The sequence below is a fragment of the Ovis canadensis genome, chromosome 1 (genome assembly GCF_042477335.2).
Source record: "Ovis canadensis isolate MfBH-ARS-UI-01 breed Bighorn chromosome 1, ARS-UI_OviCan_v2, whole genome shotgun sequence".
Taxonomy (NCBI): domain Eukaryota; kingdom Metazoa; phylum Chordata; class Mammalia; order Artiodactyla; family Bovidae; genus Ovis; species Ovis canadensis.
Genome location: NC_091245.1, coordinates 179,995,087 through 180,021,381, shown reverse-complemented (window position 1 = coordinate 180,021,381; position 26,295 = coordinate 179,995,087). Strand labels below are relative to the sequence as shown.

General features: G+C 38.2%; 1 protein-coding gene across 22 annotated transcripts in view; it reads right to left on the bottom strand.

Annotated features, from left to right (window-relative positions):
* Positions 1-26,295, bottom strand: part of PHLDB2 (pleckstrin homology like domain family B member 2) — a 242,070-nt gene that overhangs the window by 23,062 nt on the left and 192,713 nt on the right. For 6 of the 22 annotated variants that reach the window (XR_011249157.1, XM_069552946.1, XM_069552947.1 and 3 more), the window contains 8 exons: positions 23,357-23,485; positions 17,082-17,237; positions 15,698-15,808; positions 13,031-13,120; positions 9,024-9,167; positions 8,228-8,413; positions 5,961-6,101; positions 4,652-4,751 (listed from right to left, as the gene is read on the bottom strand). Coding sequence is in view for 20 of the 22 variants with exons in the window: in XM_069552946.1 (XP_069409047.1) it covers positions 4,652-4,751; positions 5,961-6,101; positions 8,228-8,413; positions 9,024-9,167; positions 13,031-13,120; positions 15,698-15,808; positions 17,082-17,237; positions 23,357-23,485 (1,057 nt within the window). In the remaining 2 variants the exon portion in view is untranslated. The remainder of the gene's footprint in view (positions 1-4,651; positions 4,752-5,960; positions 6,102-8,227; positions 8,414-9,023; positions 9,168-13,030; positions 13,121-15,697; positions 15,809-17,081; positions 17,238-23,356; positions 23,486-26,295) is intronic. The other 16 variants (XR_011249172.1, XM_069552960.1, XM_069552993.1 and 13 more) reach the window with 7 other exon arrangements.

The window sequence follows — 26,295 nt, the reverse complement described above, 5'->3', positions numbered from 1 at the left end:
TTTTGGGATCCAGGCTTTGGCCTGGCCATTTAAAGGTACAGACACTTTCAACAGAAGGACACCATAGGGGCTCAGGAGACAGAGGAGGGTCCCCTGGCAGGAGGCCCAAGGACCACTGCTGGTACAATGAAGTAGCACCAGAAGAAGTGTGAGCCGGATTAAGCCTCCACTCAAGTGTAAGTTATCAGGGAGGGGGACATATATGTCCTGTTCAGCACAGAATCCCATTTGTTTAGTACTCAGATGTCACAATATAAAAGGTCACTGAGTGAATTCATAAATTTCAAATATACTAGTGACTAAGGAAATGGAATGCATCTACTATTTCAGGTGGGGCAAAGTAAGTGGATTGGGGAAACATGAGACTTTCCTAAATCCCTGAAACTGCTTGGTTTTTGTTTTTCTTTTTAAATTATGTGGCAAGAATAATATTCAGCAGTGGGACAATCTCTAAAGAGTAAAAATGGCCTTGTAAATACTCTAAATCCTTCTTGACTGGACAGGAACGGCTGTCTGAATTGGGTATTTTACAAAGTTTATAAAGTAAGACCTGGTAATATCTGAGGCTGGTCGCTAAGCATAGCACATACATGGAACCCAAATCAACTCAACATTCTTCACTGTCCCAGAAGAGCCAATAGGTTAGATGTGCAAGGCCCATTTATTATTTTTAAAATACCATTCTCTGTGAATTCTGGCTAATCATACCTGAAAAGTCCTGTGTGAGTTAACCACGGTGGGATATATAATCTTGCTAATGTTTTCTAAATGTGTCTTATATATCTTAAAATGGTTATCTGGGCCTTAATACAGAAAATGCAATGACCTAAATTTGTAACCTGGATTTAGGAGGATAAACTTAATCAGTATTTCTGACAATTTCTCACCTGCTGAGAAATTCATTCTTCCTAACCATAGTCCGCAGCCGGAAGATGAAGGTGCAGGACAAGTCAGGAATGAGAAGAATGATAGAGAAAGGGAAAAAGATACAAGATCAAAAAGGATGACAAGGGGACAGGAAAAACACACCCTTCCAACATGCAGTCATTGACAGTGTTAGTAACAGTACCAGCTTGACAAGGGAAGGTAGTCATATTTTTAGATTAAATTTGAGTTTATAGAGAAGAATTCAAGAAGTTAACAAAACAAAAACAAGCTTCTGATACATGCACACAGTCAAAAAACGATTTGTTACAGGAAAAAAAAAAGGAGAAATCATCACACATGTTCAACTAGAAAACAGGGAGAATAAAAACAAGATTATATCTATAAAATAATTCTTTATTCCAAGAAGATGCTAACAAATAGCTTTTTAAAGTTAAGGTTTGTAATATGCCATTTGACAATTTGAGGCACAGTTCATCCAACTTTATAACAAATCAGTTCTGCAATGCCCTGCATTACTATCACCTAGCCACATAGGAATCATTTGTTCTAGCCAGTCATTTAGACAGTTCCTCACTCTATACTGGGTTCAGTCCCTGGGTTGGAAAGATCCCCTGGAGAAGGGAAAGGCTACCCACTCCAGTATTCTGGCCTGGAGAATTCCACGGATTGTATAGCCCATGGGGTCGCAAAGAGACACAACTGAGTGACTTTCCCTTTCACTCTATACTAGGTTTTAAGGCTTAAATAGAATACTAGGATCCTCCTAAATCCTTCCATCCTCTCACATAGCCTGCTTTATTTATACCTGGCCTCTATAAAGGAGAAATAGCATATCTTATACTTAGCCTATACACAGTACAAGCCCACTCTTTGCTTTATCTAGATCTTGAGTCTTATGAAGCAACACTTCCGAACCACTCGTGTTTCCTGCATGATCTGACCTTGCAATAAAAAACCGAGACAAAGAGGGTCATGCAGCTGCCTGTGAATGAACAGCAGCTGCACACAGCATTGTGTTTTTAGCAAACATGCAACAATTTCCCTCTATTGTGTAAAAGAAATAATCATCAGACTAAAAATCCACCATTGTACAATGTTAAATCTGATCATTTCTTAAAGATGACATGACAATGATCTTTCACTACTTGCTGGAAACAAAAACACCACACAGGGAGGTTGTCATACCTTTCTTGGACTTTCCTGCATTGAACAGAAGAAAAAGGACAAAGATTTCATTCATTCTAAAGCTTACAAAGGGATGGTTCACAAGTTGTACAAAAGCCAATAACCATTTCAACTTTAAGAGTTGAGTTCCTGGGCTCTTTGCTTTAAACTCTGCTCTCAGAGATCTTTGTTTGCATGACTCACACTGTCAGATCTATCACAAGAGTGCTTATGGAAGGAAGGCTTATACTCACACCATTGTCCTTGATGCATCCATTATGAATAAGCAGCAAAAAAACAGTTCATTTAAGTTAATGGTATAAGTCGTGAAAATGATAAGGTCTATTTCATTTGAGTTAATGAAAAATGTGCAAGGTCCAGTTTTTTCAAAACCATGGACTTTTTACTTGGTTAGTTTACTTTGCTATTTTAATGGCACCAACAATTGATGATGAAACAATTCTAAATGAAATTATGATTCATCTTTCCTGGTCCTTGTGCGCCACCTGTATGGGTTTAGTAGAAAATCCTGCCAATTTTTATGGTCCGTTGTAGCTCTAAAAACTGCAGTCCCTACCCACTTCTCCTCTGGGTGAGGGAGCCAAAGGCGGCAGGCTGGCCTCATAAGATATATCACAATCTCTTACATCAGCACACACATGATGCTTCTCTATTTCTTCAGGAAATGTCTCATCGTCACCACATGAAATTGTTTAAGAGGAACACCAGGTGGAATACCACTCAGTCAGCAGTCTGAGGCTGCAGACTTCTGGGATGCACAAAAGACCTACCCGCGAACAGGAGCACAAAAGACAGGTCAAAGACAACAGATTTGGCAGAGGGTACCTAATGTGACCTGAGGGAATTGGCTCAGCTTTTTCTCCATGAACCTAACATGGGGGATCCCATTACTTGAGGGGAACACAGATGAGAAAAACAGAGATCAAACACCCCTTCAGTTTCACCATAGTCTCACAAGAATCCTCTTAAACGATATTGTTTACAGCCCTTCATTTTTACAAATCTATTTGGTATACAGGTCTAGTTTTCCTTACTCTATTTTAAGGAAAAAACTTTCAACATAAAGTATGTGTTGTGGCCAATCTGAACTTTGATGTCTTCAGCCCGTGGGAAAAATATTCAAAAAGAAGTCTATAAATATCACAGAAAAATGTTTCGACAGAAAATAGACTTGACCCACAAGTGAACAGTAATAAGTGAGAGCCAAATATACTCATTTATGTTTAATTATTTATAAACTATGGGGTACTTTTAGTTTAAGAAATTATGATAAAAGAGAAGTTAAGTCAAATGTATTTTATTAAAATAAATGAAACCTCTCATACTATAAACCACTTTTATGAATACCATAGCCTCTGTTAACTCTTAAATCACACTGGTAATGATATGAAATCCTCTTTCAAGAATACATATATGTATGTACATCTCACTTAGCCACACACACATACACATTATGTATACATGCATATATATATACCAGTATATAAACATATTTCTGATGGTAATAGTGATTATTCTCTGGTGACATTAGCAAAGATGCCGGACAGTCAGAACTGCATCCTAGCCACCTTAGAGGGAATAGCTTCAAAATGAAAGCATTGATAGGAAAGATGTCTATCATCCTGTCAGCATCCTGGGTACACCTCCAACACTGCATTTTCCACATTTGATTGAAATTATCAGTTATGTTTCTGTCTTCCTTATGAGGCTAGGTATTTCAAGGGCAAGGATCATGTCATTTATTTGCATTTTTGCTACCTAGCACCATACCTGCTCAAAAGTCAAGGCCAATATAAGCTGACCTAAAGCCCCATTTTAACACAATAAATCTAATCTTCTCTACAAGGAGCGCACCTCTGGAATTGCCTTAGAGTATTTTCTTCCAGCCACACACAGACTGCTTGAGAATCCCATTAGAAATGCAATGTATTATTTCAAAGAAATAGAGCATGCTGAGAATCCAAGTCTACCTGAAACCTAACAACCACATTAAAGTTCAACCCATATTAGAAGGCCTAAAGGAAAGTCTGCGCTGGGCCACTAATTCTGTGTGTTAGCTCAGTGAATCTTTAGCTCAATGAGTCATTCCTGCAGTGGAAGAGTGGCTCAGCCACAATCCAGGAGAGCGACTTAGCTAAGTGGGTGGTAATCTGTCAGACTCTCAGGGGTATTTTCTTTCTTTCTTTCAATCAGATAAGAAGGTTAGTAATTCTCTAGGGGCCTTTCTGAATGGAAAATTCCACTGCATTTATAAAAAGTGCAATGGGAATATACCAGCCACGTGTGCATATAGGAAAACTTATCTCAGTACAACAATAAGATTTATATATACATTCTCCCTCTAAGGAGACACATAAAGAGTAAAGCTGACTGAATCACTTTGCTGTAGAGCAGAAATTAATACAACACTGTAAACTATATATACATCAGTACAATTTAAAAAATAAAAATTAAAAAGTGGCACTTAGGACTTTGGTTGATCCCCTATCTAATGACCCCCAATTCTGTTCTGATTCCCTCTCCTTGAGAAATTCTAATGCTTGACAAAGGGCATGACCCAGACTCACAAGATACCTACCTCTGAGCATCCTCCGAGATTCTGAGTCTTTGGTCATGGTTGCTAGCGAGTGGGGGAGCACGCTGCCACAGCTGTTGCTCTGTCCCAGGGGCAGGTGGCCCTGTGAGAACCAGGAGGAAACAATTCAGGCAAGCTACAAGCCCAATGGTCCTTTCGGACACAGCCACATCGCTGTTTGCCTAACTCCTAATTAAGCGCAGAAGGCAGGTCTTTGCAACCAATGTATTGATGCTAAATGGTACAGACCAGTTGCTGTCACGCCCCCAGAGCTTCACAGCAGCCTCAGCATCACAGCCATTCCTCCACAGGGAGCAGTTGCAGAAGTGAAGACAGATGGGGAAAACACTGTCTAGAACCACCTTCGAGAAAAACTCAAAAGTCCTTCATGCGCCAGGGGCAGAGAGCAGAGGCAGGGCAAGGACGCATGCATGTCATGCACAAGGACAGAGGAGATCCACACACTCTTCAGGGGCACCAGCTTGCATCTGCTCCTGGTGATCAAGTGGGCTAAACACCGGAGAATCCTACTAACTGTCCCGGCGGTTTTAGCACCCTTTAAAGTAACACAATCTTAGTGTAAAACATTCTGGGAACACCAGTTTATAAAATAGATAAAAAGAAACAAAGTTATTCTGATTAAGAGCAAGAGAAGAATTCCAACTTCTGTCCCACTCAGAGCCTCCTTCTCTCTTGCCCTTGCCTTCATCCTGCCATGACTCTTCAGGCAAGCTAGAAGAACAGGAGCAAGGGCAACTCAGGCATCATACCACATGGGTTGACATTCTAGCTTCAATGCCAACCAGCTGAGGACACATGGGCCACTCACCTAGCTTCTTTCCAATTCAGTTTTCCATGTGTACGATGGAGATACTAATTAGTATTAATACCTCTACTGCATGGTGTTGAGTTTTACAGTGAAACGATACACCTAAAAGGCGTAGCCCAGTGTCAGGTTCCAAGAAACGATCCAATAAATATTGGTTGCTAATACTCCTAGAATCCAGAGCCTACATCCTCCAATTTCCAGATCTAGGATGCAGCCTGGGAGTGGGTCACGGAAGTGAATGCCGCTCACCACTTGTGTGGTGGTGGCAGAACACACCCTGGACCAGGTGCCTTGGTCCCAGAGCATACAATTCCAAACGTCCTCTGAACAAGATAGAAAGTGCAATTCAGTTATGATGTCTGCCCAACAAGCAAACTTAACGATCTATTATTGAGCATTTTCTTTAAGGCCTTTGCATGTCAGTCAACATAAGGACAGAAAGGCTCACTGACGGTGAGGCTCGCCACTCTCCCCATGTCCTACCTTTGGGGCGGTGCTTCTCCCCATAGTAGCGCTGCTGAAATGTGGGGATATGGAAGGTGTGGTTTTCTTTCGAGGCAAAGTGTCACTCAGATAGAGGCCTTCCTGGTGCTGTTTTTTCCTTTCTTCCAGGCTTCTAAAATGCTTTAGATGCAAATGTAAAGCAGAATAGCAAAACTTGACTAATTGAAACAGATCACTAAAGAAATTAAGAAGTATGCATTTATAAGAAGCTTTGGAATTTTAACACAGACTAGAAAAAAATTATTCAGCTTCTACTCATGTTCGCCAAGAGACTTGGGCTAACATTTGGTAAGATACACAGACATGAGAAGAATTTATTACTGAAAATTTCAGAAAAATCCACCTGTCACTTTGACAGTAGTGCCAGCTGCCTTGGGGGCCTCAAGACAACTTATAAGTTATCATGATGGTTGCCATGTGGATGGAGGAACAGTCAGTGGACAAAGCATAAGTAGTTTCCCCCTTTGTCTGGACAGTTCTGTGTGATGGCACAGATCCCAGAGTGAGGAGAGTAAGAAATGGGAGAAGGAAGAAGATGAAGAGAAAGCATAAACAGGGAAGTTGGTTTAAAGATGGAATCATGTTTCAATCACATAAACATACTTCAAATCCACATGATGTTTCCATATAAGGCATCCTTCTAGACTGAAAAAAAGATGTTGGCCAAGGAGCCTCCATAGCAGTCCCTCACATTTAAAAATCCTCTTGTTGACCATCTCACTTTTTTCTTCTTTTTCAGATTCCTAAGGCAACATTTTACCAACTTGAAACTTACCCACTTTTTTCTTGGCCTTCCCCAAAATGTCTTCGATAGGAAAGTTATTTTCTATTTAGAGGTTCTTTAGGTTGGATCATTTTAATACTAAACTCGGGCTTTTGAAATATCTAAAAATTAGTGCAACTCTGAGATACCAAATTTGCTATCCATCTTCCAACATGCCAATCGTGAAGAATACCTGCACTTTAACTTAACAACTATCTATATATGCTAGACATTTATTAACCTAAAAGTAGTGAGGAGATATGGACCTTTAACCAAAGATAATAGGAAAGGTAGAGTTAAGAAAGGTAAGAGGAAGGCATAACGAACCAGAGCTCACCTACTTTGGGAGGTCTATTGACTGACACCTTAGGATCTTCTGGGGCCAAATTCATGTAAGGATTTGATTATAGTTTAAAGTGTCAAATCAAAATTTTTTGGTGGTTTAGTCGCTAAGTCATGTTCAACTCTTGAGACCCCAATGGACCAGCCCACCAGGCTCCTCTGTCCATGGGATTCTCCAGGCAACAATACTGGAGTGGGTTGCCATTTCCTTCTTCAGGGGATCTTCCTGACTGAGGGATCAAACCTGGGTCTCCCGCATTGCAGGCAGATTCTTTACCAACTGAGCCACTAGGGCAGTCCATGAGTATTCATAAAATGTCCTAAAAAGAGGGCAACACGTTTGGAATAATAAATTATTTATTTTAAAATATGTAATAAAAAACTGTTGTTCTATGGACCAAATGCACTGCTTGTGATATGACTCTGGACAAGCTGCTTACCAACACTGAGTCTCAGTTCCCGACATATCAATACAGATATAGTGCATATTTCATGGGGTTGTTAGAAGGAAGAAATGAGACATTTGTAAATGCTAAGGAAGTTTTGAATCACAGCAGAGGAATGGTGTCTACTATTATGGTTTCAATAATGTGTAAGGAAAATATTTTGTGTTGACATAGCAACTTTGTATACCATGGATTTTATGGAAATAATTATTATGATTTTGAAAAATACCTGAAGTTGCAATATTTTGATTGCATGGGAACTGAAGCATGAGGATGTGAAACTAGCTCCAACATATCAAAAGCCAGGAGAGGACAATCAAGGTCTCAAGCTCTCTAACAATCCCCACACTCTTAAGTGAAGTTGCTCAGTCGTGTCTGACTCTTTACGACCCGTGGACTGTAGCCTACCAGGCTTCTCTGTCCGTGGGATTCTCCAGGCAAGAATACCGGAATGGGTTGCCATTTCCTTCTCCAGGGGATCTTCCCAACCCAGGGATCGAACCCAGGACTCCCACACTGGAGGCAGACGCTTTAACCTCTGAGCCACCAGGGAAGCTAAATGTTCTTTTAAAAAAAGGAGTATGCACCTTACCTTTTTAAAAAATATCTTTGGAAAAACTGAAGAAAAGGTTTCACATCAGTAAGTTTGGTGTCAAGGTAAAATCTCCAAACTCTAAATGCCAGTTCCTAATTACCTGCTGGTCCTGCTGCTGTTGCCTTCTGTGTTTCTTAGCTGGTAGAGGAGGAGGTGTGTCATTTAAAGGGAAAGAATCGACAGAGGTAGCCACGACTTCAGGCCAAGGGGCTGATGGAGGTTGAGTGACAGGATGAGAAGAAAGAGTGGAAGGAAACATAAATCCAGAACAGACAGACGATCTTTGCTTTAAAGGAGAAAAAAAAAGTATTTATGTGTCCATATGAAATGAAAGAATAAGACAAAGAAATGAAATCGATAATCTCATTGTTCTGTTTTCTTATATGTTACTCAAGGAGTCATAAATGACAGGGAGTGTCTTTAAATTTAGCCTTGTGTTCAAATCCCACACTTGGATCAGTAGGAGGTATTTTAATTTACTATTATTTGTCTCTCCCCAGATGTTTTAAAGCAGAAGAAAATGAAAAAAGAAATCCGTACCGTAAAACAAAATTGAATACAAAATCAAACTGGAAAGGTGCTTCAAACCAACAATTTTAGAAAGTCTCTTTGGTTTCTAAGAAACCTAGGCTGGGCTAAAACACTAAGATAGAGTTTATTCTTCTGAACTTCCTTCTCCTAGTACTCTATACTCTGTACCATATTTCACGGTTTCAAGTATTATTATTAGTAGAGCATTACTTCCCAAATTGGTCTGTTTTTCAAACTCAGCATCACTCCAGCCCTCTGGTCAACCAGACATATCTTTGTCTCACACAGCATTGTCTTCTGTTAACCATGGGTTAATTTTTGACATGAGGAAAGCAGTGACTGAATGAAATGGCATGCCAACACACCTCTTTACTTTGTGGCTGGCTCATCAGCACAGCGGTGGTAGGCCCAGTGGCAGCAGCATCAGCATCAGCAGGGAACTGAGTGGAAGGGGGGAGATTCGTGGAACTGCCACATGACTCATTAATTTCATTTACAATGATATAGCCCTAAAAGGAGGAATTGATACATTACACATGAGGAAAGCAAGAGCTGAAGCATGCGAGAGTATTAATGCTCCAGTACAATGGAGTTAGCTCAGAGCATCACAGCCAGATATCTGTGGTATTATCAAATGTTTCATTAAGGCAATCATCAGTTATTAAAATGGATGTATGGTGCTTAATCTTGAAACATTGTATTTCCAACATTAAAAGTAAATTTTCAGATAAAATCAAAATGACTTATTATAAATAACCCAGTATCTTTGATTTAAAAATATCCATCCATATCAGCATTCATTCTGTTGACTGAATAAGGTTGTCACTACACAGCATTTAAAATAATCACACACAAAAATACATCTGAGACAGATTGACAGTGCAACCACTCTCTGATTGAAGAGACTTTTCCATAAATCTTTAAGATTTTCTCTTTTTCTTCTGTTGCCTGACAAACTAGAGGATGAATAAATATAGACTAAGGACTACTGACTTTTGCACTAAGATGTTTACAAAGCAGTAGTTTATTTGTAATGGAATCTAGCTTTTAGGCATCTCAACAAAATGAAAATAAAAAGGACACTATTCTCCTGTGAGCCTTCCCTAGCAAGAGAAATGTACATGCTCGCCCACACACACACATACACACACACACACACACTCTTAAGGCAAAGTTGCAGCTCAAGAGTGTTTCAGTTTAAGGCAACTTCCCTCTAAAGCAGTGAATTTTCAGTTACTTTTAAATTCAATGATTCGGTTGTGGCTTCAGCTTAGAGAAAGTACCCATGAATCAAAATCCTTGAGAATTAAAATTTCTGAATTTATACTTGAGGAAAAGGCCCTTGTAAATTACCATGGAAAGTAATTTACAGACCATTCATATTTTCACTAGATGAATAAAACAGTATGAAAAAAGAATAAAGGGTATAAATTAGCATTTCTCTTTTAAAAGTAAATTGTGTTAAATTTAATATTTAAGTTCTACTTGTCCATCAATCTTTTCAGACAGTGGCTCCAGGAAAGGTAAGATATTGTTATGCTGGTGAAGCAAAAATCCCAGACGGGAAAATAAGGTTTTCACTGAGAGTTTATAATTCTGACAAAGTAGAGAAAATCAGAGTTGACTGTTCATAAATTGAAGATATCAAAATGCTGCTGAATTTAGTTCTGCACTTCAGAAAGGGACAATAGATAGTATGTAAAGTTTTATAATTTAAATTGAAGAAAGGAAGTTGAAAATTGGGTTGTCAAATTTATTTTATATTTGATAATGAGAATGAAGAGTAGCAACTTGAGTTATTCTTTTGCTAAGTTGGTAGAATCTTTCAAAACTGAAATTTGATTCCTATATGATTCATATAATAACCTATTATAACTGTAATAACCCAATAACTGTAATAACCTAATTAATTGCTTAAAAATGTATGTCATTTTTCAAAAGTGGGACTTATTTAAAAGAGTTGGATATAAATTCATCATTCTTTAAAAAAAAGAGAGAGAATGAGAGAGTTGGGGGGAGAAAGAAAGACAAGAGAAAGAAAGAAAATTAAAACCTCTTCTGAGCCAAGTCTGCTGGGCATGAGAGAACACATAGCCACGCAACAAACCTGAGAGTTGCAGACACACAAATACAGTCAAAACCCCAGTGGGCTTTCAACAACAGGAGGGCTGCAGAGAAAAAGAGGAACTCTTTAACAGAAATGGAAAGATCTGATTCTTCAAGAGGTAAAGAGACCTTCAGTTCAGTTCAGTCGCTCAGTCTTGTCTGACTCTTTGCGACCCCATAAATCGCAGCATGCCAGGCCTCCCTGTCCATCACCAACTCCCGGAGTTCACTCAGACTCATGTCCATGGAGTCAGTGATGCCATCCAGCCATCTCATCCTCTGCCGTCCCCTTCTCCTCCTGCCCCCAATCCCTCCCAGCATCAGAGTCTTTTCCAATGAGTCAACTCTTCGCATGAGGTAAAGTACTGGAGTTTCAGCTTTAGCATCATTCCTTCCAAAGAAATCCCAGGGCTGAACTCCTTCAGAATGGACTGGTTGGATCTCCTTGCAGTCCAAGGGACTGTCAAGTCTTCTCCAACACCACAGTTCAAAAGCATCAGTTCTTCAGCATTCAGCCTTCTTCACAGTCCAACTCTCACATCCATACATGACCACAGGAAAAACCATAGCCTTGACTAGATGGACCTGAGTCAGCAAAGTAACGTCTCTGCTTTTGAATATGCTATCGAGGTTGGTCAGAACTTTTTTTCCAAGGAGTAACCGTCTTTTAATTTTATGGTTGCAGTCACCATCTGCAGTGATTTTGGAGCCCCCCAAAATAAAGTCTGACACTGTTTCCACTGTTTCCCCATCTATTTCCCATTAGACCCTATCTAATGCATTTGGAAGCCACAAGCCCTTCAAACTCATATCCAGAGTCAAACTGCACACCTTTCTACTTAAACCTATTCTTTCCCCAGTCTTCTCCATCTCAGTAACAGCTTCTCACCATCCACCTCATTATTCAAACTGGAATTTTTAACAGCAGCATTCCTGACAATGCCCTTAACGTACTTCACTCCCACATCCAATCTATCAGCAAGAACTGTCAACTCTACCTCCAAAGCGTTTCTGCATCTAGCTGGTTCTGTCCATCTTTCTTTATTTGTTCAAATTCAAGTCACTAGCACCTCCAACTTATACTACAATCACTGCCACACTGGTTTTCCAGCAACTCTTCTTTATAATCCAGTAGAGCAGCTCAGGATGATCTTTAACAAATGGATCTCAAATAACATCACCTCCCTGCTTAAAACCACTCAGTGGCTTCCCATCCACATAAAATAAACCATATTTCTTTAACATGACTCACAAGAGCCAGCCCCTGCCCACCTCACTGACATAATCTTATTCCTCTACACTCCATTCACAAGCATCCTTTATGCAGTGAATCTGCCAGCCTGTGTTCTAAATAATGGAGAGAAACTCCATAACGGAATGGTCTAATAAAGCTTTTGTGGAAACAGTTCACAAAATGCTTCCAAAGTACGTATCAGTCACACCTGTTATGTGATGAGCATTTACTTCACACACACACACACACACACACACACACATACACACACACACACACACACAGAAAATATTTTCTATGAAGGAATTCCTAACTTTACTGCTTTTTTAAAGCAGTTTATAAAGTGGTTTTTGCTATTATGAAAAATTTTTATGCATAAGCAAGCTTTTTCTTTAGCTTTTTGAAAAAAAAGATCAAGAAAACTATTTCTTTCTGGTCAGGGTTCTAATTTTCCAAATTAGAGTTAAAATATTTTTACCATTATAGCAGTGTAGCTCTATAAAAAGATATTTGGGAAAGGGCGGTGACAGAGTCTTGGGAAAGATGAACGTTTGGGATAAAGAGGGTGTACAGCTTAATGTAAACAGGATTTTTCCAATTTAGGGCAAAATAACCCAGACAACACTGGGAGAAAAGGGCAGAGATGTTTGGGGGCTTTTCACATTCCAGAAGAGGTAGGAAAAAGAAGAAAGCAGGAAAGATGAGAAACTGAGAAAGGAAAATGCAAGAGGAAAGAAGAGCTATTAAGACTAGTTTGGCTTTGGATCCTAAATGTTTGAATCCCCAAAGTAACCCATATCACTATTAAGCAAAGTGTACCCCCCCCCACACACACAGCATCTGCATCAGACATAAAGATAATCCCTGAAATTCTCAAAGCATAAATCAGGAAAGGCAGGAAAACCTCAAAGCACTGAGTGCTTTCACAAGTCACTTCAGTTCCTGTTTCCCAGTCAGCTAATCCCAGAAAACGGAGGCACATCTCCTGAGTTCTAAGGTGATAACGAGTGGACATGTAAAATCACAGCTTACCTCTTTCAGAGTATTGGGGGTGACAGGAAACCCTTTCCCCCCAGACAGGCTGGAGTATTTCTTTTCCAAATTACAAAGATTTTCCTTTTCCTGAAGGAACACAAAATCTATTAAGCTGAGTCAACTTTGTATTTTCCTGATGACTAACAATGCCACTCTTTCATGGGACTTATGGACTCTTCACATAACTTCACATAACTTTTGTGAAATGTTTCAACTGCAGCCTTTTGTCTGTTTTTTAAAATTTTATTTGTTGGTTGTTTACTATTTTTGAGTTTTGGAGTTTCTAATATACTCTGTATACAAGTTTTTTGTCATTTACGCTTTAAGAAATCTTTGTTTACCCTGAGGCCATGAAGGTATACTTGCCCACCTGTATTTTCTAGAAACTTTATCTTGCTAATTTTTATGTTTAGGCCTATAATCTGTCTCAAATTAATTTATATGCATGACATGAGGATAAACAGTATTGAGATTCATTGTTTTCCATGTTTGCCCAGTTGATCCAGCTGGACTTTCCTTTCCCTCTGGATTGTCTTGGAACCTTTGTCAAAAATCAATAGACAGTATATGTGAGTTTATTTCTGGACTCTGTTCGGTTCCTCTGATCTATATGTCTATTTATATGCCAGCACCACACCCTCTTAAATGCTATAGCTTTACAGTAAAACTTGAAGTCAAATAGTATAAATCCTCCAACTTTGTTCTTGTTCAAAGTTATCTTGACCATGCTATGCCCTTTACATTTTCATGTACATTCGATTCCCATTATCTGCAGTGATTACCTTCTATAATGTTGCCATGAACACTGAAGTACTGAATACTGACCCACTGTTCCAAAGGGAAATATAAGGTTGGGTTGCTGTGGGCATCTGGTCAAAATGTTTTCATCAACTGATCACTACATAACTTTGTCTTAACGTGTGTTTCCATTTAAAGACATCTTATTTAATAGACAATGTTGATTATTAACATTAAACTCATAGCCAACAGCACTATAGTTCCTGCCTGAAAGCTGTTTATCTAACAGATGTATTTTCACCATGAGGCACATCACAACCGTCCTGCCCTTAGAACACCAGCCAACACTTTAGCACTTGTGAGGCATTTTAAACAGCAAAATCACCAATGAAAAGCACAAAAACATGAAAACATGGCACCAAATGGTCTACAAAAAGGACATTTGTTTATAGCATGAGAGCAAAACAAGAAGGCAGAGCACTGTCTTGTCCAACCTCAGCTGAGAATATGAATGTCCATTGGGTGACTCAAAATTTTCACTGTTCTGTGCTCACCTGTCCATCAATGACTGCATGACAAGTATTGATTTTAGGGTTACAAAGGTTAGTGATTAGGTAGAGTCACAAATATGGACCCCATGAATAATGAAGATCAACTGCAAATTTTAGCATCACTGGAATTTTTATTGGGGTTGAGGTGTAGCTATAGGTCAATTTGGGAAAACAAAAATCTTAAGACATAGTTTTTACAACAGAATTATATATTCTAATGAGGAGATCTTATTTCTACTTTGTGCTTATCCATTAAAAATCTATCACTAAGAGATTTTTCTTCCTTTTTTTGCTAAAATTTCAGCAACTACTTAAATATTATATGTTGCACAATCTAATTTAAGCTGTGCCTTTGAATCTTGTGTGCAAAAGGTGGTGGGGAGCCTAATAGCACCAGAGTTCACCCCCAGAGTAGAGGATAGTGTTGGAAAGTCCAACTTCAACTGGCAATGTCCAGGCTCTGAAGAAGCAGGAGGAGGGGAACTGACAGGGATTCCTGTGGGCTGCAGAGGCACTGTCAGTGAACTCATGATTGCATGTGAAGGGCCAATTTTCTCTTTTCAACCTGAAAATGGCTAAGCTGTAAAGATGGGAATGAGTGCTCCAACTCCATTTCTTCTAGATGGGACCATGGTGCAGCATTGTCTTTAATCCATCATTTGAGATTTGTTTTCTCCTGCACTCCACTCTGAGTCCATCTCATATTTTCATGATCCCACGTGTCCCATTTCTAAGAGGCCTGCATGCAAGGCCCAGTCCTGAGACTAGCCCCATCAACTTTAAGTTTTTGTGTCTTATCCCTGAAATTAAGAGTTTATGTCAGAAAATTAGGCTGCAGTTTGGACAAAAGAAATCCTTTAATGGAGCATGTTAGAAGCTGAGTGGATGGGGACACAGTCCCTGTGATGAGGATGACCTTGCCACACCCACATGGGGCATTCACCCCACCAATTAAGCCAAAATCCAATGTGGCATTTGCCAAGAAGACCCATATGCAAATAATTAGAGTTCAAAACACCAGAGCAACTGAGCCAAAATGTCTGAGAGCAGTAAAAAGAGCAGACTACGTTTAACCTATTTGATGAAAAATAAGATTTTTTTTAAGAAGAAAATCAGAAAACATACAGATTACCCATAGTTTGGATTCTCACGCTGTGGAAAAAACATGAAGAAAATGTCTTTGCTTATTTCTGAATTACAGTTAATCATTCAGAGCATCAGTTTATTAATGTGGAAGATTAAATAAAGATGCATATAGAAAAGCCTTCCTTACATTAGAATTCATTCATTAAAAGGCAGTTAGTTTGATGGAAGCTACTTTCCCTGAACTGGAACCTGTGTTTTGCTCTCACCAGTACTGAAAGGAAATACTTACTCTCTGCAGCATCATTATTAAATTATTCTTTTCTTTCACAAAATGATCTTGTTCTCTTTGAGCCTGCTGGACAATGTGATTAGCTTGCTTTTTCAATGCAGAAATTTTTTCCTGGAGGGAAAAAAATCAACCATAGAAAGATGTACATTAGACACCTAAGGGTTTGTTGTCTGTCCTGGAAAAGGGAGAAGTGTTTATAACTAGAAGTGCAGTGACCATATTTCATTGATATTAGGTGTGGTTAGTCGCTCAGTCGTGTCTGACTCTTTGTGACCCCATGGACTGTAGTCCGCCAGGCTCCTCTGTCCATGGGGATTCTCCACTCAAGAATACTGGAGTGGGTTGCCATGCCTTCCTCCAGGGCATCTTCCCAACCCAGGGATCGAACCCAGGTGTCCCACAGTGCAGGTGGATTCTTTTCCATCTGAGCCACCAGGGAAGCCCAAGAATACTGGAGTGGGTAGCCTATCCCTTCTCCAGGGGAACTTTCTGATCCAGGAATCAAATTGGGGTCTCCTGCACCACAGGCAGATTCTTTACCAGCGGAGTACCAGGGCAGCCCACCCAATGTTAGGTACGCAGTTATTATTATCCAGACTGTGAAGCAGTTTCTTTGAACTCACAAGCTCAAGGCTTTTCTTTACCTAAGACCAAGTGATTTGGAATCTATTTCAAGTATTCATAAGTCAATGGGAAATCTTGTTTTAGAACATAAATGAATTTCTGACTTCACCTTAGGAGATGCCTCATGGGAAGAGAAACTATGGAATTTCTTGTTTAAACTGAAAGTGTCACTTTCTCCATCTTCCTTTCCCTCAATTTTATCGGTTTACTACAGAGCACTGGGGTGATGATTATAAATTTTGGAACAAGAGATGAATTCTGGACTCGACATCTGGGTGCTCAGGGTTGGGTGGACGCAGTCACTTGCATACCATTCCCCACGGCTGCTTCTAATAGTAATAAGCTATCAGCCAGCTTTGAAAACTATTGGGTCTGGAAACAGAAATTCCAAAAGACTTTTCAACAAATTATTTTAAATCAAGTTACTATGATTGCAAAAGCAAGTAATTTAAAATAAATATCTAGATTTCTGATTTTCTGTACCTTGGTGTTCACATAAAAGAATCAGACACTCATACATACATCTACAGCAGGTAACACTAACTATACCAAGTCTCACTTTATCTAGTTTGGAGTATCAGTTGGCATGCACATGGCAGCCTCCATGATCTGCCAAATGTAACAAAACACACAAAGATATTCAGATAGATATATGAACAGATGGACAGATGCTATAGCTATATTAACAATCACTATTGTCTCATAGCAAGGGGTACATATATTTTGACTTTCTACATTGAACAACACCTGGTAAAAATACCTTTCTAGTAACAATGTTCCGTTGATACTCAGCCACTTCACGCAGGAGCTGCTGGGTCAGGTTCTCTTTTTCCTCATCTAGACGGCTTTCACGCTCAAGCTGCTGGAATTCCAGGTCTTCAAAGTGTTTGCTCTCAACATCCAGTAGGTCGGCATCCTTTGGAGAAAAGGGAATGAAAACAAGACACACGAGAATGGCTGCAGCCTTCTTAACAAGAAGAAAAAATTAATAAAGGCAGAAACTCCAAAATATTTTTCCAGTTACAACACTGACCAGGATTAGAACATGATAATCATCTCTTTGGAGTTAAACTCCAGAGTGGTGACTAGGATGAAACTGAAAGGGACTGTGGTAGCGGTGGGAGGGGGGCATTTATTTCAGCATTGGTTTTAGAGTGTTTTTTGGCTGTAGGAATTCTTGCTTTAACTCTACCAGGTGGCTTTAAAATGGATCATGAACTATAAAAAGAACGCAACAAATAACCTAAACATTATCTGCAGACCAAAGGTGTGACATAATCTCTTGAGAAACTTATTTTTCACAAACTTCCAGATGAAATCAGACTTTAGCATAAAGACTAAATTCAATATTCCAAAGTTGCTTACTATAAAAAATAAAAGATTCAGTGGGATAAGGTGGGAGGTAGGAGGGAGGTTCAAGAGGGAGGGGACCTATGTATACCTATGGCTGATTCATGTTGATGTATTATAGAAACCAACACAATATTAGAAAGCAATTATCCTTCAGCTAAAAATAAATATATTAAAAAAATAAACCTTAAAAAAAAAGATTTAAAAGTTGGCATATGTAACAGATCAGAGGTCTCTAAGGGGAATATATGTACCCCAAATGGCATATAACACAAGGCACTGGGATGTGAGGAAGAAATATTAGACCTTCTTTATATTTATTTTTATTTTTCCTTTTCTTTTACAATTTCTCAATAAATGTTCTCTAATGTACATACAGGTAAAGTAATATATGTAAGATTATTTTAAATGAATATATATATATTTTGAGAATGCATATAATACATGTATTTATAACATTATATGACCTATATGTATGTACATATAGGAATGCATGCTCAAGTAATTTTAGTGAAGGGAGAAATCATCAAAAACATTTGAAGACTGGAGTTCTTACATGGGCTTCTGTCAATCTCTTAAAATTGTTTACAAACCTTTTTACTAGAAAGAGTAGGAACCACAGTGTTCATAAAGCACAAAGACTGACTCAAAAGGTTAAGCAGTGCTAGTCTAGGAATAATCTTCAGGACATTTAAGAACAAACAGAAATCATAAAAGTCAGTCTAGAAGAGTCGTTCTCCAACCTGTGAGATGTCTGAAGACAGGGGTGAAACTGGACCTGAGCAAAGGCTGGTGCATGTGGTATGAATTGTTCTCCCATTTACTTAGAGAAAACAAAAAGCCTCCTGATTTTGGGAGCCTTAGACAGAACCATAAAATGTGGTATGTATAGAAGATTCTTTTTAAGTATATAATTTATGAATAATTAATGACACCCCCGAAAACAGGCAGCTGGGCTATGTGACTCATAGCTCTAAGTGCCAGGGCATTTCTTTCAATCAACACATTAAAAAGAGCTGGATTTTGTGTTGTTCTTTCTCAACCCTTTATCAAGCATAGTAGAAAACCTTTCGTATATGTGCGTGTGTGTACACACACACGCACATATATAGTATGTATGTATAATATGATATATATATTTTAGAAAACGTGACTTTTTGCCTAGCTAAAAAACTTATGACATTTTCGTTCCACTTGTTTGACTTGTTAAGAATAGAACACTAGATTTCTAATTTATATTTATTCAAAACTTTGATATAGTTTCATGTATTTTGGCATCTAGTGTCATTGCTATGTCCAGAAAGTTTATTATCTTGATGATTTTTAAAAAATGGAATGAGGATTGAATCTTTTAATTCAGTCCCGAGAATATAAAGAAATACTATCTTGGTTTAAAAAAACAGGAAAATAAATGTGATACAGTATTATTAACTAAAGTACAGATTTTGTTCAAATTTCAAAAAAAAAAGAGTTGGATAAATCTGTGATAAATTAGGTCTATTATCAGTATTTAAACACACTACCCCCTCCTCTGATTTTCATGTAAGTGGTAAATTAAATCTTTTAATTGAATGAAATATTTTTTTATCTTCTGGAATTAATTTTATTCTGGGGATGATTCACAAAAGGACTATTAGCTACCATGAAATTACAACCAGCACTATAGCAACAGGATTATTATGCCAACACAGACAGTGGATTCTCAAAGCCTAAGAATAGAAAAAACAAGGTGAAAAACACATTCAGCATTTCTCAAAACTTCTTTACATTTTAATTGGCCAAATGTAAAGCAGTTTTGGTTTCAAGTAACTGGGTATTTCAAATTTATCAGAGATTTCATGCTTATAACGTCTACAAGAATTAATGAATTTGGACCAAATCTAGTTGTTACTAAAGGAATTAAGATGTAACTCTAATGTTATGTCTTAAAACAAAATATCTGCAGTCTTAAAACATCAGTGATAAATTTATTCACAGAAGCTTCCATATTCAAGTTTTTAAAGACTTTCAATTAAACCTGGCCTGTGGCTAAAGGTTATTGAGACAAAAATTTTAATAAGGTTTCTTTTTTTTTCGTTTATAAAGAATCTCAAAGTGGGCATATGGCTCACAATATATAAACTACGCTAGTAAATTGCTTGCCCACATCTGGTTAATATGCAACATGTGTTATTTTAACCACATGAAGGTCACAAAGTCACTAATTTATTTTTAGTAAATATTTAAACCACTGTATGAAAATAATAGCACATTAGGCAGGAAAGTTTAAAATTAAACCTAAGCTCAGCACTCAGATTCCTCTGGTGTAATCATCTGATCAAGTTATCTAAAGCATTGAAATGTGTGTATATAAACTTACACTGTGAAAGAAAAACAGTTTGGGGGAGGAAAAAAAAACTGTTACAAGATTTTAGATAAGAATAAGTATTCAAGAGATGGAATTTAGGGGCAAGAGTAGTTTAATTGAGCACAGAATAATATATACAGGAAGCTCAAAGTCAAGTGTGTGACTAGTTGAATGAAAATTTTAACTAAACTTCTCCACTAAAAGAATATGACACGTCTTTACTGGCTGCAAGTTCAAAGGCCAGGTGTGAAAGGAAATAAAACAGATGTGTTAAAGAAAATTCAGTGAAAGTCATTTTTTCTTCCCAATAACATTTTTGAGAATGTGTAGCTAGTGGTAAAGAACCTGCCTACTAATATAGGAGACTTAAGAGACATGGTTTCAATCTCCAGGAAGATCCCCTGGAGAAGTGGTATGGCAACCCACTCCAGGATTCTTGCCTGGAGAATCCCATGGACAGAGAAGCCTGGCAGGCCTCAGTCCATAGCATCACAAAGAGTCAGACACAACTGAAGCGACTTAGCAAGCAGCATGCATGGTAGAAGTTTACATGCCCAGCTTTGTTTTCTTTGCTTTCTTTCAGTAGAGGAACTGAAAGAAGGGATTAGATATGGTATGGCCAGGAGATATTACAAGAATAGTTTTATGACACCTCAAGGCCCTCTGAAAGCAAGTTTTGAACTTTTTAAGAGTGTGTTACTATTTCTCTGTCTTTATGCACTATATTCAAAAACTTTTTTGCATACTTTTTTAAATTTGGAAAAAAGACAATTAAAATTGTCTAGCACAAACTTCTCATGTTATTCATGAGGATAATGAGGCCTATAGTGCTTGAATGACTTATTCAAGAGTAAAGGATCAACTAATTGTGGACCTAGTGAGGAAAACAGAAAAGGTCTCCTAATTGTAGATATCACTGTATAGAATTTTTTTTAAATCAAGAGACCAAACTCAACCATTCAGCTGAATAAACATCAAAACACAAGTAAACTATCCTAGCCAGGCCTCTGCTGGCAAATGAAAGGCTCATTCATCTTCAGCTTTTTTTCTCATATTACTTCTATGATTTGATTGGTAAGCCCAATTATCAACTACATTAAATCACAGGCCATGAAATCAACATTGGATGAAAACTGTATTCTGCTTCTAAAGCAATGATTTAGGAGTTAAGAAGCCCAGTCATAAATCCATAGTGTTGTATGCACAAAGTCATTTTACAGTTTTGGCTCACATATTTGAGATTGCATACAGACTAAGAAAATTATTTTCTTCCTATTCATTTATTTTCTCTTGTGTCTGATTTGTCACCTAATGAAGTTAGTTGTAATAAAATCAACATTATTAAATTTAGCTTAAATGCCCTGGAGAAAGCTCTGTAATGAAGTGCTATTCTGGAGTGTTTGAAGTCTGAAGGGAAATGAGTTGTGATAACACAGGAAGCTCCAGTATGAATGGACTTCTCATGAAATAAGTGAACTTTTTACTGATTAAGCCAAAGGACTGATGTAGAGTCATTTTGGTCACTGTCCATCTCTGGAGAACAGAATTAGTATTTCTCTTAATATCAGGTGAACAGAAGCTAGCACAAGCCAGTTTCTCTCCTAAGGAAAGGGGTTTTATGATAAAAATTTTGCAGTCTGCTTGGAAAGGAAGAGGAAGGAGTCTTTGCCTTCGATTAGTGGAATAGGCTGTCTGCATCATTTCCTTTCATCTTTTGTAGTCAAAATCCTTGGAACATCCAGAAATTTATGAGTTATCTTATAGAATCTAGATTAAGCAAACTAATTATATTATGCTTGACTCCAAGTTATTAATAGAATTTGCCAATTTTTATTTGAATATTTATAAAGAATACAGGCAATAACTAGATAACTAAAGGAAGGGAAGAACAAAATGTATAACCATGCTTCTGACTCTAAATAAAGCACTATTGTGACTGTGTAAAATCTTTAGCAAGCTGAGAAATAGCAAACAAATATAAAAAAATCAGTTTCCCAATCTCTTTTGTGAATTGGCATAAACACATAAACGTACAAACTAAAATAATTTTACAAATACTTTTCTTTTTCCAATCATTTTTATCGTAAGACTTTCAGCGAATTGGGACACTGAGGGACAGGAAGTTTTATCTTTTTACAGCAAATTAAGCTGTACACAATAAAATGAATGAAGGGGAAGAAACAGTTTTGAAATTTTTTTTTTATCCAACATTGCATAAATTACAAATATTAGAATTGTTAAGCTGTAGTTAACTTGTCTGTACTGGTTTCTTTCTATACTCAAAGATTCTTTCAATCTGTGCAATACAGTGGAAAGCTTCAACTATAAATTTTCATAACCTAGTGATACTCAGGGGTATCAAACATTTTTGTATTCAAGGTCATCTTAAAAATTTTCAAGGGTATGCTATCTTAACTGATTTTTACCAAGTTGGCCATTTCCAAGAAGGCCCAAAAATAGTAATATGAGTAAAACTAGTTTTTCCTACTCCTATGGAATCATAAAATGTTAGTTATTTAGGACAAATTACTATTAGACTCCTTTAGAGATCCAGAACTATTAATGACTGACTCCCCATAGTCACAGCCTATCTGGGCTGCTGTTTAGAGCAAACAACCCAGCTGTCTAGAGGCTATGAAATATGAAGTGGCCTTCTTAGTGTCTGCAAAACTATCCACCTAGGAAGACAGGTAGCAAGGTCGTTTCATCACTGCCAATATTAAAGATCGAAGAACCACCTGATAAAATTCAACTAGAACATCTATGCTGCATAAAATTTTTTTAAATTATGAAGCCTGAATATTGAAGGCCCTGCATCTTGGGTCTTGTTTGATTATGTGATCATGCTAATGAGTTCAATGCCACTAAGAATACAAGAGGAAAAGAAAAACAAAATGATGAGTGGTGGTGGGGAGCAAACCAGAGAATAGAAAAGCCTGTGCACAGGAGTATAAAATTAAGCTGGGGGGAAAAAAAAATTCAAGGGAAATTAGTACTCAAGGTGCAGTAGAGAATGGAATGCAGGAAACAATGTCAGCTGATTTAAATGCGACAGTCTTGTTGGTTACACATCAGTGACAGCTCTCTTTTGTTTCAAAGAAGGACTTGAAATGTTTTTGCATTATTAATGAGGTGAAGGATTCCAAGAAGGACTTTTATAACTGATTAGCAAGGAATAATATGTACTGTCAGCATGCATATTTCTATTTAAAACGTTATCTAATGAACAGGGTTTATGCAAATTTATGCTATGTGACGGAGGGAGTCAAAGGTAAGTGGAACTTAATTGAAAAAAAAAAAACAAAAAAACAACTAGCACATTCCTGTTTGCTACTGACCCTCTTCAGTTGTTGTTGTAACTGTTCCCTCATGGACTCAGGACAATTGTCCAGCTGGGTCTTCTGCTCGGAGTAAAGCTCCTGAAGCCTCTCTAGTTTTTCCCTTTCAGCATCAAGCTTTACCTTCTCCTGAAGTTCAGAAATCAGAAAATAGAAGTTACCTTCATACCCCAAGCAGGCGTTAGTGAACATTTCCCATGGATAACACAAATAAACAAACTCACAAACTCCAGACATCCTAGGAATGTAGAAACATATCTTTGTTAGTGACTAAGATAAGGAGGTCTAAGTGGAAGTAAAGACAAGGGGCCCCATTTCTGCATTCTCCAAACCTAGCCCACTCCATTGGGTGTTGGCACTGATCCCCGTCTTTCCTTCCTCCCTTCCTTCCTGCCACCATGCTACAAAAGCAGGGGAAGCAACAGTCATATTGGTCAATGGTGAACAAAGAACAAAAGAAATGCCAGCCAAATTCCTAAGATAGCCCTGCAGAGAGTCACTTGCCAGGGAACCAAACAAAGGATGGCTAGTATTTACCTTGAACACAGTCAGAGTCCAATTTGCTGAAGGCACGTGTTAAGCAAACTTTGGAAACTATTTAAATTTTGTTCTTAGGTTAGAGGCATGTTAGGTGCATAAGTTGATATTCCAGTCATCTGGAACAGTTTCAGCTCTTTGGCAACCCTCAGAGTTTAAGCAACTAGAAAATCTGCTGTCAAGGAGAGCATCTAGTTCAGACATTGAGAGAGCTAGTAACAGTGCAAGGCTGACAAAGCAGCAAAAGGAAGACTTGTTAGACAGTTCAGATACACCAAAGGTGTGACATTTATTGTGGAGATAAGGACTTCCCTACAAAGACTGACATAAAAAATGATTGAAACGAGGACCACGGAAAAAGTAAAGGAGTCAGAGAACAGAAGAGAAAAGGGAAGATTGCACTACATCCCTCCCAGTCACACACTCCAAAGTGACCCTGGATGTTTTCCAGGGTGTAATAGGCCAATACTGTTATACACTATTACAGTCTTATAAGGCTGCCTCTTAAACTGAGAAATAAGGCTCCAGTCTGTTTAGTGTCAGTTTTCCCATCTTGTGTTCCTTTTACGATACTCTGGACCCTTGAAGTAACTTTCAGATCTACTCCTCCCCTTGGGTAACACTCTCAGCCTAAACTAAAGCACTTCAGTGGCATGGGAGCACCACCACCAGGCAAGGCATGTGTGATCAGTTGTATCAGACTCTTTGCCACCCCAAGGATTGTAGCCCGCTAGGCTCCTCTGTCCATGGGAATTTATATTTTTAAAAAAGTAAAAAAAAAAAGAAAGAATACTAGAGTGAGTTCCCGTTTCCTTCTCCAGGGGATCTTCCCAAGCTGGGGATCGATCCTGCATCTCCTGCATTTGCAGGTGGATTCTTCACCACTGAGCCACCTGGGAGCCCTCCTTTAGGTTACTCGCTTTCAGTGGTGCTACTAGAAAAGCTGCGTTCTGTTTTACACCTCCTTGCTTCTGTCACTGTTCCCCGTCCCTTCAACAAGCAAAATACCACCACTTGACTTTCTTATGTTCACTATTGATTTGGTAGAAATAAAGCTGGCTTCCAAGCATATTACAGAAAAAAATTTTTTTGAAGGATGAAGATTTGAAGTGGCCCTATAAATTCATACTGCTTTCATTTCTTCATCCACATGGTCATGATTTCCTATGTAAAATACATGTAAATTCTTTATAAAAGATGTTATATTTTAAGTCTAAAACTATATGACATCAATACCTACGCCAGTGCACTTGGGTCTCCACTTTTGGCTTACATTTTAAAATTTTGAGGGCATTTCAGAAATGTATATTTTGATTTGAAAGCATCTTTTTTTCTCAAAATGATTAAATCTATAAGTCATAAAACTGAGACTCTTACCTCATATATCAGCCTAAAAATGATTCTACAACTTAGACTTTAGCAGACAATAAAGAAAGTTTCCTAAAAGGGAACTTCCTGGCAGTTCAGCAGTTAGGACTTGGTGCTTTCACTGCCAAGGGCCCAGGTTCAATCCCTGGTCTGGGAATTAAGATCTCACAAAAAAAAAAAAAAAAAAGAAAGAAAGAAAGGAAGTTTCCTGAGTCTTTGATGTGAAGCATGCTCACTAAGCACAGCCGCTGTGTAGGAGTGAGAAAAAGCAATGGTGTCCTTCACAGAATAAAGGATTCTCAAGTGTTACCGCACAGAAAACTGAATATACTAGTTCCAGTTAGATTTAGTCCTTAGCTTCAGAATTAATCATTTTTTCCCTTAATAAAGCCAACAATACAGAACACTTGTTGTCTAAGAAAATGTGCTATTTCCCTTACTTGCAAATCAAAGATTGCTCTATTACATAGCAAAAGAATATTATCCACAAAGAATTCTATTTCTAGGTACTGTATCACCAGAATTTGCACCCATTCCAGTTCCAAACAGAAAGGTAAATAAGTAAGAAAATTATTTATTCCAATCAAATAGCAAATGTGCAAAGCCCTAAGATTTCAAATCATATATGATAGAAAACACTGAAACGACATCTAATATGAAAAGGCCTAACAGACAGGTCTTAATTTCAAAGAAATAACCCAACTATTCCGCTAATGCTCTCAATTTTTAAACTGTTAATAATAAGCAGAAGTAAACAACTAGTAAAACATACCTTGTGTCTACATAGTGCCTTCCTTCTGAGGTGCTCAAAACGTTTGGCAATTCCATACAAGGAGGCGGTTACGAGAATTACGCAAGCGGGCACCATCAAAACCGCCTGCGGCTTCTCTGTGGTTATCAGGAGTGCTGCGGCCACTACCTCGGTCTCAGAGCGAAAGCTCAATGGGGCTAAAGCTAGGGCAGAGGAAGCGAGGGGAAGGATGAAAGAGGGACTAGTGACAGGTGGGCCAGGCTATAAATCACAGGGGGCCGCA